Source organism: Aotus nancymaae, unplaced genomic scaffold, assembly GCF_030222135.1.
Source record: "Aotus nancymaae isolate 86718 unplaced genomic scaffold, 86718_ANA_hifiasm-v0.15.2.pri h1tg000003l, whole genome shotgun sequence".
NCBI lineage: Eukaryota > Metazoa > Chordata > Mammalia > Primates > Aotidae > Aotus > Aotus nancymaae.
The window spans coordinates 6,610,025-6,627,711 of record NW_026988414.1 but is presented as its reverse complement, the minus strand read 5'-3'; the positions used below and the strand labels follow the sequence as shown (position 1 = coordinate 6,627,711).

At 48.2% G+C, this 17,687-nt stretch overlaps 1 protein-coding gene across 4 annotated transcripts in view; it reads right to left on the bottom strand.

The window, feature by feature from the left end:
- Positions 1 to 664: 664 nt before the first annotated feature.
- The window catches only part of MAPKAP1 (MAPK associated protein 1), a 273,338-nt gene continuing 256,315 nt past the window's right edge, over positions 665 to 17,687 (bottom strand). For 3 of the 4 annotated variants that reach the window (XM_012458134.2, XM_064377978.1, XM_012458135.2), the window contains 2 exons: positions 8,383 to 8,480; positions 1,448 to 3,077 (listed from right to left, as the gene is read on the bottom strand). In XM_012458134.2, the coding sequence (XP_012313557.1) occupies positions 2,952 to 3,077; positions 8,383 to 8,480 (224 nt within the window). In that variant the 3' untranslated portion in view covers positions 1,448 to 2,951. Of the gene's footprint in view, positions 767 to 1,447; positions 3,078 to 8,382; positions 8,481 to 17,687 lie in introns of those variants that run through there. The other variant, XM_064377972.1, reaches the window with a different exon arrangement.

Below are 17,687 nucleotides of genomic sequence, written 5' to 3'. Positions count from 1 at the left end.
GCAGGGCCTCCTAAGGATGATCACACTGGCCAACAAAGGACAGCGCTGAGCTGAGCAGTAGCGAGCGCTCCACTGCCAGAGGTATAGCGCAGGCAGAGGCTGAAGACTCCGGGCTGGAAGTGTCCCTCCGGCTCCAGGGGAGGAGGCTGGGCTGCACGAGCTCACAGCGTTCTCGGCTCTTAGGACCCTCCCTCAGAAGCAGAGAAGCTCTGGCAAAGTTCGGCAAACAGAAATCACTGGGACAAGGTTGGGCTCCCACGATTCCAAGACACCTAGGATACGCTTAGAAGGGACTGCGGGGTCCTCTAATCCAGCACCTTCATTTTCAGGTCAGGAAACTGAGGGCCCAAGAGGCAGCTTGAGCCACACGGCTGCCACCTGTGGAGGGCAGAGCCCACTGGTTAAGGCAGGGCTACCGTGTCTGCCAGCCATTCATGGAGAGTCCAGGGCCAGTGAGGTGGCCCTCCCAGTTCCCGTGTCCTGAGCCCGAAGTGGAGGTGGTGACAGGCCTGCCGGAGGCTGCCGTGCGGGTTTCGTTACTACATGTTTATAGAGGGCGGTGCACAGTGGGCCCTTGCAAGAGGAGGGTGGCTCCCAGGGGCCAGCAGAGGCCAGGGCTCCTGGGACCCACTGCCCAGGCCTGCCAGGCAGTCCACACCTTGCAAGTCCTCCACTGAGTTCAGAGGCCCAGTCGAGAATGATCATCAACGCTGTGACTTTTCACATCGCCTTGGGCAGGGGCCGCACGAGGGTCAGGCCAGGAGACCTGGAGGAAAGCAGAAGTGGGACTCATTACCTCCGGCGTGCCGAGCTCCGCCTGCCTTGCCCAGCCCGTCCCCGGGAGGGTGTGAGATGTGTGTCCTAGAGCTCACGATCCTGTCTTTAGAGACCTAGGGATGGGGTTAGGGAGAGGGGCTGAGGAAAAGTTGAATGCTGAGTTTCAATCCGAGCTGGCCTGAGCGGTGGCCGCAGTGTTCCCATTCCATTGTTCCTTAACCCGGACCTACATGTTTTATGTAAACTGAAAGTGTTGCATTTCACAGTCAGAGAAGGGTGTTGAATTTGTAGCTGAGAGAGGTGATGGTTTTGGTGTTACCCCTGAGGGAGGAGGGCCAGCCTGTTGTGCTTAGCACCAAAGAGGCCCTGGTGCATTTCGGAGATGTTGCTTCCTCGTCAACTGCCAGCAAATGCCACCAGCCAGGAGGCTGTTTTTCAGCATGACATACTCCAGACTTCAGGAACTCAACACAATACGCACACACCACTAGGTCTCTGCTCCTAACTTTCAGTAAGACGCTACCCTCGCAGCAAAGGCACTCATTTAAACAAATGGCATAATTAAAGCTATTGACCTCAACACTTCTGAGAAATCAAACCATAGCTTTTCCAATCTGCCTGTTCAATATGAGAACAGATTTTAAAGAGAACAACATATCAATACCAAAACTGGGTATTTATATGACTTTTATTTGAATATCATTTTAATATTGAATATGTCACAAGATTTAATGACCAAATTAGTCATTTACATTTTTTCCAAGATATCTAAATATAAAATTGCTAAAAATTCAAATACAGATAGCAAGCTACAAATATTTCTTTTGTTTCTGGGGTGGGGTGGTGGGAATGGAAGACATTAGAAAAGGATGGTCCTGTTGGCTGAACAAAGATCAGAATGGAAGAGGAATTCATTAAAATGATACCTGTGCAAAGAAATACACTCAGCTTTGAGATGCTGTGTTAGATACATCCCTTCCTGTACGACAATTTAAAAAATGTTTCTAATGCAGGTCCTCAGCCCTGGCCGGGGACAGTAAGAAAGGACGTCACCGCGGGAGGGACACTGAAGAGGCTGTCGAGGACTGCAGAGGCATCTGTGTGGCCAGAGGCGGTGTCAGGGGCATCTGATCCCTTGCCTGTTCCCACCCAGGGAGCTGGACGGCACGGACACAGGTCTCCCTCCGCTCACCCCTCTCCCTGAAACTGAGAAACAGCAGCTTTCCGCCTGCTCAAACATGGAGGCAGGCACTGGAAGGAGAAGAGGAAAGGGGAATGCGGCCCCTTCCAAGGCAGCGAAGCAGAGACGATTCCAATTCTGGAAAAGTCCACATGCAGGTGGAACTGCAGGCTGAAACCTACACTTGCTACTTAAGAAACAGAAAGACCACCTCTGGCCGGGAGTGCAGCGTGCCTGAGGACGAGCCGTCGCCCCCTCCTCCCGGCACCTCACACTGTCCACACAGCTCCTTGGCTCTGAGGTCAGAAGCTGGGGCGTGCTGAAGGGGAAAGTGACACAGCCTTGGACACACCACTAGGTCTCTGTTCCTAACTTTTAGTAAGATGCTACCCTCAAAGCAAATCCACTCATTTAAACAAATGGCATAGTTAAAACTATTGACTAAGACCTAAACATTTCTTCTGAGAAATCGAACCATAGCTTTTCCAATCTGCCTGTTCAATATGGTAACAGATTTTAAAGAGAATAACATAATCAATCCTCCGCCCCAAAGAATGGTCCATCATATCAACCGTGATAAAGAGTACACCTGTTTATTAAAATGAAAAACAGAAATGTACATTTTTGTTCTTTGTTTGCTTTAAGAAATTTGATCAAGTTGCAAGGAAATGCCTGGGCACGGCTCTGTACATCCTCGGGCAGGGTGGCAGGCAGTGAAGATGGCTGCGCGGCATGTGGCTCCTCCTGGGGGTGGTCTGGCCCCCAGGCATCACTAATCAAAGCCACTACCAAGCAGGCTTCGGTCCATGACAATGTCCCCAGTGCTTCCTCCTAGGGGGCCCCGACACCTTCCCCAAGGGCCCACCTGCCTGGTGCCAGTGAGCCAGGGGCTGGCCTCCCCCCGAGGACTTCAGGACACTGGGTGGGCTCTAGGGCACTTGGCCCTGGCAGGCAGGCTCTGAGCTACGGAACAGATTGAGGCTGGAGGCCAGTGTCACTGCTGCCCGGATTTCTTCTCCTTCTGGAAGCTGAAGCTCGTACGTCTGTTCAGTTTTCTTTGTTTTTGAGCAAAGTAGTCAGCCCGGGCAGTGCTTGCTCGTGATTCCAGGATGTAGTTAACCTAGAAGCAAGAGCACACAGCCCAGTCACCTTGCCAGCCGCTCCCTACTCACCCAGGGCATAGGAGGGCATGGCTGGGAACACCTTGACCTGGGCTGGGTGCCTCAGGGCCAGGTGCTATCATGTGGAAGGAGTCCAGTCATCACAGCAACCTGGCAGGCGGCTGGGCCCAGAGCCGCCGCTCTACGATGGGAAAGCAGAGGCTTGGAGAAGCCAAGTGGCCCGTCCAGGCTTCCCAGCGGGTGAGCAGCAAGCTTTTCAGGTTCCGATGCTCCTGCTCCCTCCTGGCGTGAGCCGTTCCCAGAGGGCTGTGCCCCGGCCGCCTGGCTCTGCCTCTCACCTGCTGTGTGACCTGGACATGTGCATAACCTCTCCTAGCCTGCAGTTCGCTGTGTGAAGGCCCGGAACAACACAGGGATAAAAAGCAAACCCCCACAGGCTCTCCATCCAGCCTCCACCAGGCAGGCTTGGAGCTTCCACTCTTCCACTCCAGTGCTTCCTCGGCCTCACGAGCACCCTGCCAGGCAGGGCTCACTTGACAAAAAGGAAAGAGGCTCAGAGAGGGAGGCCGAAGTGGCTGTGACCCAGAAGTCATGGTCAGAGCTGTGAGAGGGGCTGCGAGCCGTATGTGAAGAGCGGGGCTGCCTCCTGGGCTCCTCTCAGGCCTTCTGCATGTTGCTGCTTCCACGAAGCCCCAGGGTCTGCCCAGAGCCACAAGCACATCTCCCACTCTCAAGGCAGCGGCACAGCTTGGCACTTCACTAGCACTGCAGCCCTGAGCCTTGGTCCGGGCCCTGAGGAGCTCGCTGCCTGGTGAGTGAGCATCCAGCAGCAGGACGAGCACCAAGGAACGGGGCGGAGTATCAGGGAGGTGTGGAGCAGGGAAGGCTTCCGGAGGGAATGAGTAAACTGGGTTTTGAGGGATAAGGAGTTTCTGAGTGCACAACAGGGAAGAGAGAAGCAGCACGCATCAAGACACAGCAGGAGCACACCGCAAGGAGTGTCTGTGCCTGGGGGGGTGGGGGTGGGGGCGGCAGCAGTGTAAAATCAGTGGTGGCAACTGGCACTGCTTGGGTGCCTTTCGGTACTCATGGAATCTTCACAATAACCTTGAGATAGATGCCACTGTCATTCCCATGCACAGGTGAGGAAGTCAAGGCCAATGACAATGATGTCATTTAGTCAAGGTCACAAAGCTAGAAGGTGTCAGGCACTTGACGAGCACCCCCTTGCCTCCTCTGGCTGTCCCCACTGCCCTCTGGCTGGGGCTTTGGTGAACAGACGCTATTTCTCTTCACCTGCAAATATCTAAAAGTTGTGACTAGAAGGCTGAATATTTCCGACGAGAGAGGCCAGCCACTGCCTCTGCTGATTCTACTGAGGGCCATGTGTCCTGTGCCAGAGGGAGAGGAGCTTCTGCTGACTCCGAGAAGGAACCAGAGCACTCCTGGGGGAGGCAGTGCGAGATGGTACCGCCTCAGATGGCCGAGGCTAAGACACTGTCCCTCCCAACTTTCTGCTCTGCTGGTCGGAGCAGCAGGCGTTAAAGGCTGGTGTGTGAGTACAGAAGGCCTGACACGCTCTGCCCGCTGCCTCGCCAAGTTACCAGCTGAGAGCAATAAATCATGAGGACCGCAGGGCCAGGTTGACGATTTGGGACAATACAATGTATGGAAATAAGAGGTTTTATCATTCTTAATAAAAGCAATCTTTGGATTATATTGTTTGCACACTCAGCCAACCTCGTGTTTTCAGTGTATTTTTGGCACATATAACTTGACAAAAGCATTTTAAAATGATCCTTAACAAGCCAACTATTTCTGAAATTTATTATCTTCAGTGCTTTGTGATAATCACACAGATAATTTTAATGGAAGATTAATGTAATAATCAAAAGATAAAAACGCCCTTTGGTCTGCCATTAGCTGGTTAATATGCTGTGGCTTAAAACTTGCACAATTTTATGCACTATAGAGTGTTTCACTTTCAGTGCATTTTACAGCTTAAGGCATAAAAGTATAGGGAATTTTCATGGTCAATAAAGCCCCAGCCTCCATCACTCGATCACGAGAAGAACTTGATTTGAAGAGCCCGACAATTCCTCTAAGATTCATCTCAAAGCCTGTGGAATTAGGGACCACCCATGGCTTAGCTCAGTGACATCTTGGTGGGAAGAGGGTGGCTCTGGAGCTTCTCGGGGTCCGGTTCAAGCAGAGGCTCCACCCTTGTGTGCTCTGTGACCTTGGGCCTCCATCTCCTTGTCTATAAAATGGGGACGGTGTCTATATTCCAGAGGGCGGTTGGGAGGATTAAACGAGACAATGGACAGAAGATGTACTCCCAGTAAACGGGAGATGTTAACATTTCTACAAGTGTAAAGAGCTCGATGGAGGTTTGCTTGCTCATGATTTTTCTTTGACATTGGCTTGTGGCTCTTATTTCCTCCCTTCCATTTCCATCTGGGCTCTCATTTTATGCAAAGTGCCGAATTCTAGAACAAAAGCATGCATTACTGGAGTCTAAACTGACCCCTGAAGAGCTTCTGATGGCAACAACATTTCTGCCAAGTTCCTGGACACAGGGCTGGGCCTCCGTTGTTTGGTACTGGTGCAAAGCTCACAAAGACACGTTCATGACACTGCAGGAATGGTGGATAAAACTAAGTATTCCAATTGCTATAAAAATCAGAGATGGGGCTGGGCGTAGTGGCTCACATCTGTAATCCCAGCACTTTGGGAGTTCCGAGGTGGGCAGATCACTTCTGGCCAGGAGTTCGAGACTACCATGGCCAACACGGTGAAACCTTGTCTTACTAAAAATAGAAAAAACTTAGCCAGGTATGGTGGCGAGTGCCTGTAATCCCAGCTACTTGGGAGGCTGAGGCAGGAGAATCACTTGAACCTGGGAAGTGGAGGTTGCAGTGTACAGAGATTGTGTGACTGCACTCCAGCCTAGGCAACAGAGTGAGAGACTGTCTTTAAAAAAAAAAAAAAAAAAAATCAGAAGTGGGAGAGGTACTATCTAATCTTCCATCAGGATCATGGTCATTAGCTCTCTAAGTGAATCGGGCCTGGGTATGCTACAATTCTTCCGGAGTCTTGTGCATGATGCAATATTTCTACAAATATTTTGATATGGAAACAGACACTTTAGGGAAAGTGACAGACCTCAGGGATTTTGCAGAGAAGCATCTGCTTCGAGGGAGCATTTGGACCTGTAAAATGATTTCTCTGCACTTGATCTTCCACAGTCTCATACTGAAGTCGTAAACCTGTGTTTCTGTCATCAATCTGCTGTTGTGAAAATTATTCTGATGTCAAACACAGGATTATAATTTTACTAGAATCCTTCTCAAGTCTTGAATATTTTAATGCTGGCTATAAAAAAAAAACGTCCAGCCCCTGACGGAGTAATGGAATATTTCTCTGCCAGGTCCCTGAACACTCTGCACAAGGTGCCTGTGCTGTCTGTGATGCTCCAGTGGGTAACTCGAAGCTCGCTGGCTGCAAGCACTCCCAGGCAGGCCCCATGCCCCTACTCCTTGGCCCAAGGATGGCTCTGCTCAGGGTGGTCTATGAACCCTCTACCTTTTAGCCAGCTAATCATGCTACTCTGTCTCTGCTCCAAACTGTCCTTCCAGCTGCTCTTTTAAATCACCATCTACTGCTTTTGAATATCTTTTGTAGCCATGGGGAACGTGTCTCAATATATTCATGTACCACAATTCTATTTCACTGAAATCTCTCACTCAACTTTTAGGTCATACACAACTGGGCAATTAAAACACAAGTGTGAAATCTGTAAAATCTGGGGTCAAGTTCTGGTTCTGACAACTTATCGGAGTCATGACCCTGCCTCTGCTACTTTCTTCTGGAGCCTCACTTTTCCTCTGGGAAATGGGAACTCCTTTAGCTCGTGACCTCACAGAGTTGTGAAGACGCCCTGTGATGGAACATGTGGAGCTTCTGGCCCAGGTCCTGCACTGTGCAATCCCTCAGCCTGTCTTTGCTACTTTTGCTATTACTTCATGACTTCGACTCTTAAGAGAATGAATAACTTACATAGGTGTCCCACATCTCCTCTGACTTGTACTCTAGCAGCCCTGTTGGGGTGGGGTGGCATGGGTACCATGATCTCCGCTTTACAGGTGGGGACACTGAGGCCCAGAAAGGTGATATGACTAGCCAGGGTCACACAATTAGGGGTGGGGGAGCCCTCTCTGGTCCTCACTCTTGCTCTGGCACAGCAGCTATTTTTCCTGTCTGATCAATCTACATACGATTTGGCTTGAAGAAAGGATTCTCAGCTTGGGAGAGGCTGAGACACCTAGTCCAGGGCTGCTCAGAGTGTGGTGCCCAGACCAGCAGCCAAGGCAGCACCTGGCGCTTCTTGGAAATGTGTGATCTCAGGTCCCATCCAAGACCTCCCAAATCCGAACGACCCCCGGAGGCTCCCACGCCAAGCAGAGCTTCTCTCAGCCATACTCCACTCTGGAAGGCCCTGCGTGGCCTAGCTCCACCGGCCCCCCAGGTCCTTGTGCCTGCCTTGCCTCAGCGCCTCCAAGGCTGCCTGTCTGCGGTGCTTCCTCTCTCCTTACCTGGGTAACATCTGTGCCTCTTCATTCACCCTTCAGGGCTCAGCTCTCCCTACCTCCACACCTCCACCCCAAGTCAGTTTACTGTGACACACCCACACCTTTGAGACTAACCATCTCTTTGTCATTTTCTGTTTCATGCCTATCTCCTCCAACAGAGGAAGAGCTCTCCAGGGGCAGGGACAGAGTCTATCACTGTGGCATCCCAGGCCCTGGCCCGGCACACGGGAGGTGCTCGGTAGTACTGTTTAGGTCTGGCAACACATCTAGCAGAAAGTTAGGTGTGTTTAGAACAGGTTGCAAAAACCACCTTGAGCATAATTAAGGTGTCTTCAAAATAATAATAATTTCCTCAGAGTCTGCTCAAGGAGCTTCAAGGAGCTCTTGACAACAGTTGCAGGAAAATAAACAGTACATAAAAGGAATAAACAGATACAGGAAGAGCCAGGGTTACCAGGGCTGGGAGGAAACCGAAGGCGGTCCTGTTTTGGCTGAAGCAGGTGCAGAGCAGCTGACCTGGGGCTGGTGTGGCCCCTGGCATGGCCACTCACCCCTGGGTGGCTGGCAAGCCATGCAGCTCCTCCTCTGCAAAACTGGGCCTGGGAGCCTTGTACAGAGCTGTGGAATAGGAGGGGCTGCAGCCAGGCCGGAAACAGTCCAAACAGAAGCCGGACCCACCTACCCTGTCTGTGGGTTGAGAAGGAACACTCACCTTGAGCACAATTTCATTGACGGTAGCAGCGTCGGATTCAAAGTAGAGGTGTTTATAGTCGTGATTGCTTAGATACGTGAGTTTAAATATTGCGTGACCTGCAGAGAGAGAAAAGCTGTGTTGAGGGGTTCTGGTGAGTTACTTGTGGTGGGGGCCTCCATATGTTCTCCCCATCATTCCAATTCAAGCTAGAGCAAGTGGAGGCTGAACAGCACCTCGTCTTCCCAGGAGTAGTTCATTTTCTCATTACAGGTGGGCATAAAATGGACAATGAAAAACACTGTAAAAAGACCCAATAGCCAGTTAGGTCCCATTCTGCTCTGGAATGCATTCAAGGGAATGCCACGTTAGGAAGGCTTTACAGAACTACTGCTATATGATAATTACATGGAAAAGGTGGCATTTTTAAGGGAGAAGGCTAATTAACTCCACATTATTACTCTAAAACTAACTGTGCTTAAAGTCAGATAAACGAGTAACAGGAAGGAGAAGGGTCAATGGCCATGCTGTTATGAGGCTGCACCCCGCCCCTGGGCTCCTGCTGGGAGGGGACTCCTGCCTGGAGAGGGGGAATCCTGGTCTTTGACCTTGCTTGGAAGCTGCTCCCAAAGGCCTCAGGTCATCTCCATCCTGGAAGGATGGGGGCAGGGCAGGGGACCATGGAAAGCTGGCACTTTACAAAGCGACCAGAATTTCTGAATACAAATCTGACCTTGGTCCCCATTCTCCATGCCCCTTCCTACCACCTTCAGGATGACACTGTCATTTCTGGGACTGCTTCCTGGTCTAGCCTCATCTCACTCTGCTGCCCCGACAGGCCACAGGCTGCCACAGCACTGCACACTCCCACCTGCCCACACCAGCCTCTGCCCAGGTTCTTCCCTGAGCCTGGGATGTCTCTCTCACTAACCTGGATGGAAAAGACCTGCTGATCCTTGGTGGCTCAGCTCAGCTAGCGCCTTCTTGGGTCAATCTTCATAGCTACACTCCTAGGTGCGTTTGTTGTGTGGGCCTACTACATGGTACCGTGGCCCTCCAAAGAAACCTGCTTGACTTATCATGCCTGCAGCCATGGCTACATTATCTGGGCCTGTCCTTTTGTGTCCAGAAGGTTAATCAGATTCCCTCTTCTAAATGGAGACACAGATGCCAGGCTGTCTAAACTGGCACAAGAGCTGAGAATAAGATGAGGGGCTTTGGGACTCCCAGTCTCAGGCCCATGGGACTGCCCCAGCCTATCGGCACAGGTTATCCTTGGGTTCTGGGAGACTCCTGTCGCCTTCCAAGAAAGTCTTCTTTCTCTTTAAGCTACTGAAGTTGGTTTCCATTACTGGCAAGCAAAGGAACAGTGCTCAAGAGAGACAGGTAGTCAGTACTCAGCAAACCTTCCTAGACCACAGAGCGGCGGGTGACATCTCCAATACAGAGGCCTCCTGCAAGATGCCCAGAAACGACCTTCCCTAGTCTTTCGACAGACCTTCGTGCCTGTAAGATTAAAATTCAGCATATCCTTTCTATTAGTCCTCTCATCCGTTGTCCTTTTAATTGAAGCAGCGGCTGGTCACAGTTATTAATTAATAATATATCACCCATATTACTGTAAGTTCACCTCTTTCCCGGAGAAATCTTCTTGGGGACTTTATTTACAGTAGCTAATTTTTCAGATCTCCAAAAATAAACTGATATATGTTGTACATTTGTGGCCAGAAAAGTTGAGCCACTGGTATTTTATCCTGGAAACCTTGTTAGGATGTACTAATTGTGACTATAAATCCTAAATTGAAAAAATTACCTAATAATTTCTGAAAAACTTCACTTTTAGACACTTGACAAATTTAGCCTGATTCTAAATCATGGTATTAAAATGTTAGAATTCCCGACTGGAAGCTAATCACTCTGTTAACATATAAATTACGTGTTTCTAATAAGAAAGTGGACCTTACACGGGTGCGTCTGTGTATATTCACATTCACAGGATCTACCCAGGACATCAGAGTCTTATTGGTGACATCCCTGTGTCACCACAGCATGTGGCCATGCTGTGGCCAAGCAGAGCCATCTACAAAGGACACAGGGCTGTGAAGGACAAAGAGACACCCCCTCCAGGAGGCCTTCCTGCTGACACCTGGCCACGACAGACACAGATACCAAGGCCTGGGGCTAGAAAGAACCAGAAGGTCTTAGGGAGACCTGCAGACCCAAAGCTTCGGGGTTCACTGACTGCTTTGATAAGACAGCTCATGGACTGTCCACACCACCTGCTCCTGCTTGTCACTGACAAAACCGAACCAAACCTCAAAGCACTACAGCATGTTTTGCCTGAACAACTGAGACAGTTAAACAGATTTCCTGTGATTTAGGCAGACCCCAACCTGTACACAGCACATGCTATATGCAGTTTGCATGGCCTAGGAGCCTCAGAAAGGAAGCTCTGATGCTGTCCCCTTGGGACTATGGCATCTATGAAGCTTGTCAATTGTGGGCTGACAGAGGGGAGGCCTGTGGTTCATCTGCACAGTCACATGCAAACAAACAAAAATATCATCCTAAGCCAAGTCTCCTGAAAGGCTGCATATTTGAGCCAAGTGACCCCAAATCCCCCGTCCTCGGAATTTTGACTTTATTTTGTTGCACATGGAGACTGTGTGTCCCCTGCCTGTCCCCAGGGCTCACCCAGCACCCATCTGAGGAAAAGTGAAACATGGGAGGAGGAGGAGGAAGCGTCCCGCCATTCCTCCACTGTCCTTCAAGCCTCCGGTCTATTTGTCCTTTCCAGTGAAAGCACTCATATCATGGCGAGAGGGGAACAGAGGGAAGAAAATGTTCTGTGGAGCACTTGTGCTTGGACTTGAACAATTACAGAGTTGTGGAAGTTAATCAGTGGGCCGAGGCATGGTGGACAGCCCCAGCTGACAGCCCCTTCTTGCTCTCGTTGAGGAGTGATGAGCAGAACCCTGGGGGGCAAGTGCAGGTTAAGATCAGCAGCCATGCTGGGCCATAGGACATGGGGCGGACTCACTCCACAGGCGTTTCTGCCCTGAGTTCCCCTCACTAGCAGCCCTGTTTTGTTGGGCAGTTTTCCCCAGTCTGGGCTCTGCCTAGGGCAAAGGACAAAAAAATGAACACCAAGAGTCAAATATGATGAGCGTGAAGAAGGTAAGCACAGGGAGCTGCCATGGAGATGCCAAGGCAGAGGCACCTGACCGGGGTGAAGGTGAAGAAGAACCACCAGGGACAGTTTCTTGGGAGGCGCTGGCACTTGGGCAGTTTTAGAGAAGGGCAGGAGTCAGCTGGGTAAAGGTGAGGGTGGAGAAGGGTGGAAAAGAGGAAGATGTCAAAGGGCAAGGATACTGCATAGGTAAACATACAGGGTCTCCATGGGAGCTCTGGGCAGATCAGGGTCAAGTGGCAGGCAGGGGGGAGAGAGAGAGGCAGGCACGAAGGGGTGAGAGTGGCTGGAGTCACCAGCTGATGGGGGCCACTAGTGGGCTTTAAGCAGGGCAAGTGAAAGAAATGGGCAAATTGTGTTTTAGGGTGTTCCCCCAGGTTCCCTGGAGCCTGGAGGCGAGGTAACCAGTTACCATAGTCAGCCAGATAGGAGTGAGTGCAGTTTTGAGCGAGACAGGTGCAGAAAGGATGCTGAAAAGGAATGGAGATGAGAACTACAGAGAAGACAATGTTGGCAGGACGGGGAAACTCTTTCACAACAGAATAGCTCATAATCAGAAGCCACACTTTCATAATTTCACCTAGACCAAGACCTGCATATTAAAGTATAAAAAGTTCACTGACATCTTGCTGGAAACGAATCTGTCAATAAACATGAGTAATTTATGCTACATGGTAAATTTCCACCATGGGTGTCTGGGAAGAAAGAACTGCCCACACTTAAATACTGAGTGAACAGATGAATGCCTGTTACCAGATGCGATCAGCCTCAGACATCTTAAATCTCACCTAAGGTAGAAGAGGGGGCCAACGACCTCCTCAGCTGCAGTCCACCAGGCACCTGTCCTGGGGCATTAGAGGGAATTAGAAGTGGGCAAGTTACCCTTGAAAATTCTAAGACCACCAGCAGTTTTCACAGGAACAGGGTTAAGTCATAGGAGCAAGTTGTCTTTGTAAAAAAAATAGCTGAGAGGCTTGGGCGGAGTGGCTCAAGCCTGTAATCCCAGCACTATGGGAGGCCAAGATAGGTGGATCACCTAAATCAGGAGTTCGAGACCAGCCTGGTCAACATTGTGAAACCCTGTCTCTACTAAAAATACAAAAATTAGCTGGGCAGGTGGCGCATGCCTGCAATCCCAGCTACTCAGGAGGCTGAGACAGGAAAATCGCTTGAACCTAGGAGATGGGAGGTTGCAGTGAGTTGAGATTGCACCACTGCACTCCAGCCTGGGCGACAGAGTGAGATGCCGTCTCAAAAATAAATAAATAAATAAAAAATCAGCTGAGAACAAGTTATAAATTAGTATGATTAAAAAAGTAAAGTTTAATATTCCAATTAGCTCTAATTATTTTGCATTAATTGTTGAATTCTATTTAAATTAAGGCTTAACAAAAGCCTGAGACACAGAGGAAAAAAAGCACAAGCCCTGAAGTTAGACTTAGGATGAAACCCTAGCTCTGCCATGTTTCAGTGGTGGGACCTTGGCAAGGCACTGTCCCTTTCCAGGTTTGCCTGGCCGTAAAGGAGGAAACAGCATCTGTCAGTCACCTCTTATATGTCACATATATCCCTGCATATAGCAGGGACTCAATGGGTAGAGTGGTAATTCATATAACTATGATGGAACTGATATTTGATGATAAAATGCTCATTACTTTGAAGATTTCACTTTTAATTGGGCCTCTTTTGAGCATATTTGCTTTTACAGTGCTGTAGAAATAAAATGCAATAAAAGAGGGTATAAATGTGGCATCTAAGCACTGGTCACATGCTCAGGGCAGATACTGAAACTGTACCTCAGATCCTCAGTAATGAAGTGAAAATCTGGATATGTAAAAATGTATTTACATTTATGTAAGTTTTTCAAAGATAGAGAAGATGGAATATAATACCCAGCAGAAACTAATTAGTGGCACGAATGTCAGAAGTGGAGACGTTGAGTTTTTGTGCTGTAATTTATCTTCTGTATTATGGATTCTAACTAAAACAGGAGTCTGTACTGAAAAAACAGGTTTTTCTGGCCAATTCAGGGGCGTGGCCATGTTGGAAAAGCTGCTGTGGTCATGAGATGGGATGGCTTAAACATACAGGAACAGCACTCACAGCCTGCTAAAAGGGGTGCTCCCAGATTTCCACCTCAAATCAACTGAAAGGAGGGTCTTTTTTTTGATTTTCAATTTTTCCATTTTTTTTTTTTAAGATGGAGTCTCATTCTTGTTGCTGAGGCTGGAGTACAGTGGTGTGATCTCGGCTCACTGCAATTCTGCCTCCCGGGTTCAAGAGATTCTCCTGCCTCAGCCTCCTGAGGAGCTAGGATTACAGTGCCCGCCACCACACCCAGTTATCAATTTTTTACTTTCCATCTGCCTTAGGAAACGTCTCAAGGGAGGGTCTCTTATAACACAAGCTGCCAGCACTGACTGTGGCTGGCCATGACTGGTCACAGCTGAAGCTGCCAAAATGAGCCTGCGGCCCACCTCTGTCTAAACCCCCAGGTGTTACCACTTGCCAAAAAAATAAAAATAAAGCTGTTTCTTTTCCTTTTCAATTAAACAATTAGAGCTTATTAAAAATACCAGAAATTGAGAAGACAGAGGAAAACCTCCACACCCCACCCCGTAATCCCAACACTAGCACAGTGGCATCCACGGCCTCTTTCCTAACATTCTCGCCTGTTTGCATAGTTGTAACCAGACTGTATACTAAAAGTTGAGCTGAGTTTTTCTAAGTTAACATTTTACTATACCCCTTTCCCTGTTGCAACAATTTCTATAGCCACTGTTTTCAATGGCTGCATTTTATTACAGCCAGTAGATGCGTGCCACATACAGGTCAAGCTGCTATCCCTGTTGGGTTTCCAGTTACTTATAAAATTGCCATTATTATAAATAAGCCTATGAAGAACAGCTCTGAGGCTTTGGATTCTTTTTCAATTCCTTTACATCAGGCATGAACACTTTTTGAAAACTGAGTTTCCAAGGTCTGATGTCTTCTGGGCCCTCTGGCCTGGGAGGGGAACATTCTCATTGGATTTCTTGGGGGAAACTGATGGGGGAACACACACATTGTTTTAGGCAAAGCTATGTCTTTCTGTAGGTCCCAGTAGAAAATGCTGGACTGGGGTTCTCTGGTCCCTGGTCTGAAAACTCCCTCCTGGTTGAGCCTTCACTGTAAGCAACAGTTCTGAGCTGCCTGCAGGGAGCTTCAGCTCAAAGTAATTCAGCTGGCAAAAGGTGGTGCTCCTTCCCAAGCACCCCTGCAGAGGCAGCGGACTGGGCAACTGTAATAATGACCTCTTTGACCTCTAGAGCAGGGGCTGTGCCTGACCTACTTACATTTCTGCCTGTATTCTCAAACTCACTCTCTGTGGCTCCTTCCTATAAACATAATTAAATCTCTAATTATAAAAACTCCCATGGCAATGTGATTTCTCTCCTTCCTCTAACGTCTCAAAAACATTCTTGCTAAGGTCACTATGCCCTCAATGTTGAGAGATCCAGTAGAGATTTCTCAGCTGTTTTCGACACTTCTTAAAGTCCTGGCTTCCCTGGAGGCACAGTCACCTGATTCTTTGGTCCACGTCTCCAGTCCATCTGTCCCTCACATTTCCTTTGTGATCTTCTCGACCTCCACCTGTCCCTTAAGCGATGGTCTTCCTGAGTTCTATCGTTGATCCGCATCTCCTCTAACTCTATGCTTTTCCTGTGTCAGCTTTGCCCTTGGGTTTTAGTTACTACTCACATGTTGATGAACCTGAAGCAGCTATGCGGCCTATACCTTTCTCCAGTTTCAGAGCCGACCAGCGGGTACAGCTGCCAGCTACAAATGGCCCCCCATGCAGCATGTCCAGATCTGGCATCAGCATCTCCCCTTAAACTGGCAGCTGCGGTGGCACAACTGGAGGCTTCACCAAGTACTGGGCCTTTGGTCCCCTCGTTTTCACATGTTCATCTTCCGTCCCTGTGTATCCTGTGACCACGCGCAGATGCTGATCATCTATTGCCTTTTCTCTGGTTTTCCTTCTTTTGATCATGTCTTCTGCAGAGTCAAACATCTACCCACAGGAGTCATTTTTTGTTTTCTGAGACAGATTCTTGCTCTGTCGCCCAGGCTGGAGTACAGTGGTACGATCTGGGCTCAATGCAATCTCTGCCTCCTGAGTTCAAGTGATCCTCTCACCTCTGCCTCCAAATAGCTGGGATTACAGGCATGTGCCACCATGCCCAGCTAGTTTTTGTAATTTTAGTAGAGATGGACTTTTGCCATGTTGGCCAGGCTAGTCCTGAACTCTTGGCCTCAAGCGATCTGCCCGCCTTGGCCTCCCAAAGTGCTGGGATTATAGGTGCGTGCCACTGCAGCAGGCCAGGAGTCATTCTTTTAAAACACACCATCTGGACATGTCGCTTCCCCTACTTAAAACTCTGCAATGCTTCTTTTCCTATCATCCTCAGAATAAAGTCCCAAGCTTCATAAGATGATTTTCAATACCTTACATCAGCAGTTCTCACAGGTTTTGGTCTCAAAAGCCCTTTATACTCTTAAACACTATTGAGGAGTCCAGAAAACTTATGTGGATTATACCTATCAATATTTATTGTGTTAGAAATTCGGCCAGGTGCAGTGGCTCACACCTGTAATCCCAGCACTTTGGGAAGTCAGGAGTTTGAGACCAGCCTGGCCAACATGGAGAAATCCTGTCTCTACTAAAAACACAAAAACTAGCTGGGTGTGGTGGCGTGTGGCTGAGGCTGGGCTGGGAGGCTGAGGCATGAGAATTGCTTGAACCTGGGAAGTGGAGGTTGCAGTGAGCTGAAATCATGCCTGGAGTACTGACCACTGTACTCCAGCCTAGGTGAAAGAACAAGCCTCTGTCTCAAAAAAGAAAAAAGGAAGAAATTAAAACTGAGAAATTAAAAAATATCGATTAATTCATTAAAATAATAAGCCCATTAAAAGTTAACATATTTTGAAGTGGAAAAACCCTTATATTTCCCCAGTGTTAAATAAGAGTGGCATTATTTCATGTTTTTTTTTTTTTTTCTGAGACAGTCTCACTCTGTTGTCCAGGCTAGAGTGCATGGCACCATCTTGACTCCCTGCAACCCTCCGCCTCCTGGGTTCAAGCGATTCTCCTGCCTCAGTCTTCCGAGTAGCTGGGCTACTGGGGTACGCCACCAGGCCTGGCTAATTTTTGTATTTTTAATAGAGAGGGAGTTTTGCCATGTTGGCCAGGTTGGTCTCATACTCCTGACCTCAGACAATTCACCTGCCTCGGCCTCTAAAAGTGCTGGGATTAGAGGCGTGAGCCACCGCACCTGGCCTATTTTATGTTTTTGAAATCTGTAACATTTGGTTTAACAGAAAACAGCTGAATTAGCCTATCTGCTTCTGCATTTATCTGCTGTGATATACTGTTTTGATTAAAGTAAATGAAGAAAAGCCAACCTCACAGATAAGTTTTTGAAAAAGTGAGGCATATTTTAATGTTCTTCTTTGTAAATATTCCTCTGTGATACTACACCGAACTTGATAAATGGTAGTTTCTTAAAGATTAGTTGCAATGTGGAATATAAACCTCAGTAATAAACTTTTTGTACTCTGTTACATTAAAATCCATTGGTCTGTCTTACATTGTGAATTTTTCCCCTTGCCTGATTTTGTAACATCTTGCAGTTGTCTGGAAAATATTGGTTCACTGAGTTATGCAGATTTTCCAAATGTTGACATATTTCATTATATAATATTGAAAAAAATCACATTCATTAATATCACCACTAATCATATCAGAAAAGTCTTTAAGCAATGAGAAGCCAAGCTCACAGTGATGGAAGTTTCCCAGAACGCTAATTTTCACCTGCAAGTTTGAACTTCATCATGGGCATTAAATACTATCACCTGTTATCCTTGAAGTGACAGACTCACTTTCTTCATTTTCAAGAAAAGGTCTGCCCAATATGCATTTGAACAACCATAGTTTGTCAGTTGTTCTTTCAAGTTATAATAATGTTCCATGAAATAAATAGCTGGTTCAGCTTGCAATGCAGATAATTAAACAAGCGCTATTCCCTGAGACAAGTATCCAACTTTTGAATGTAGCAGAAATGATTCCATGTACTTCAGGAAATAAATTAGGAAC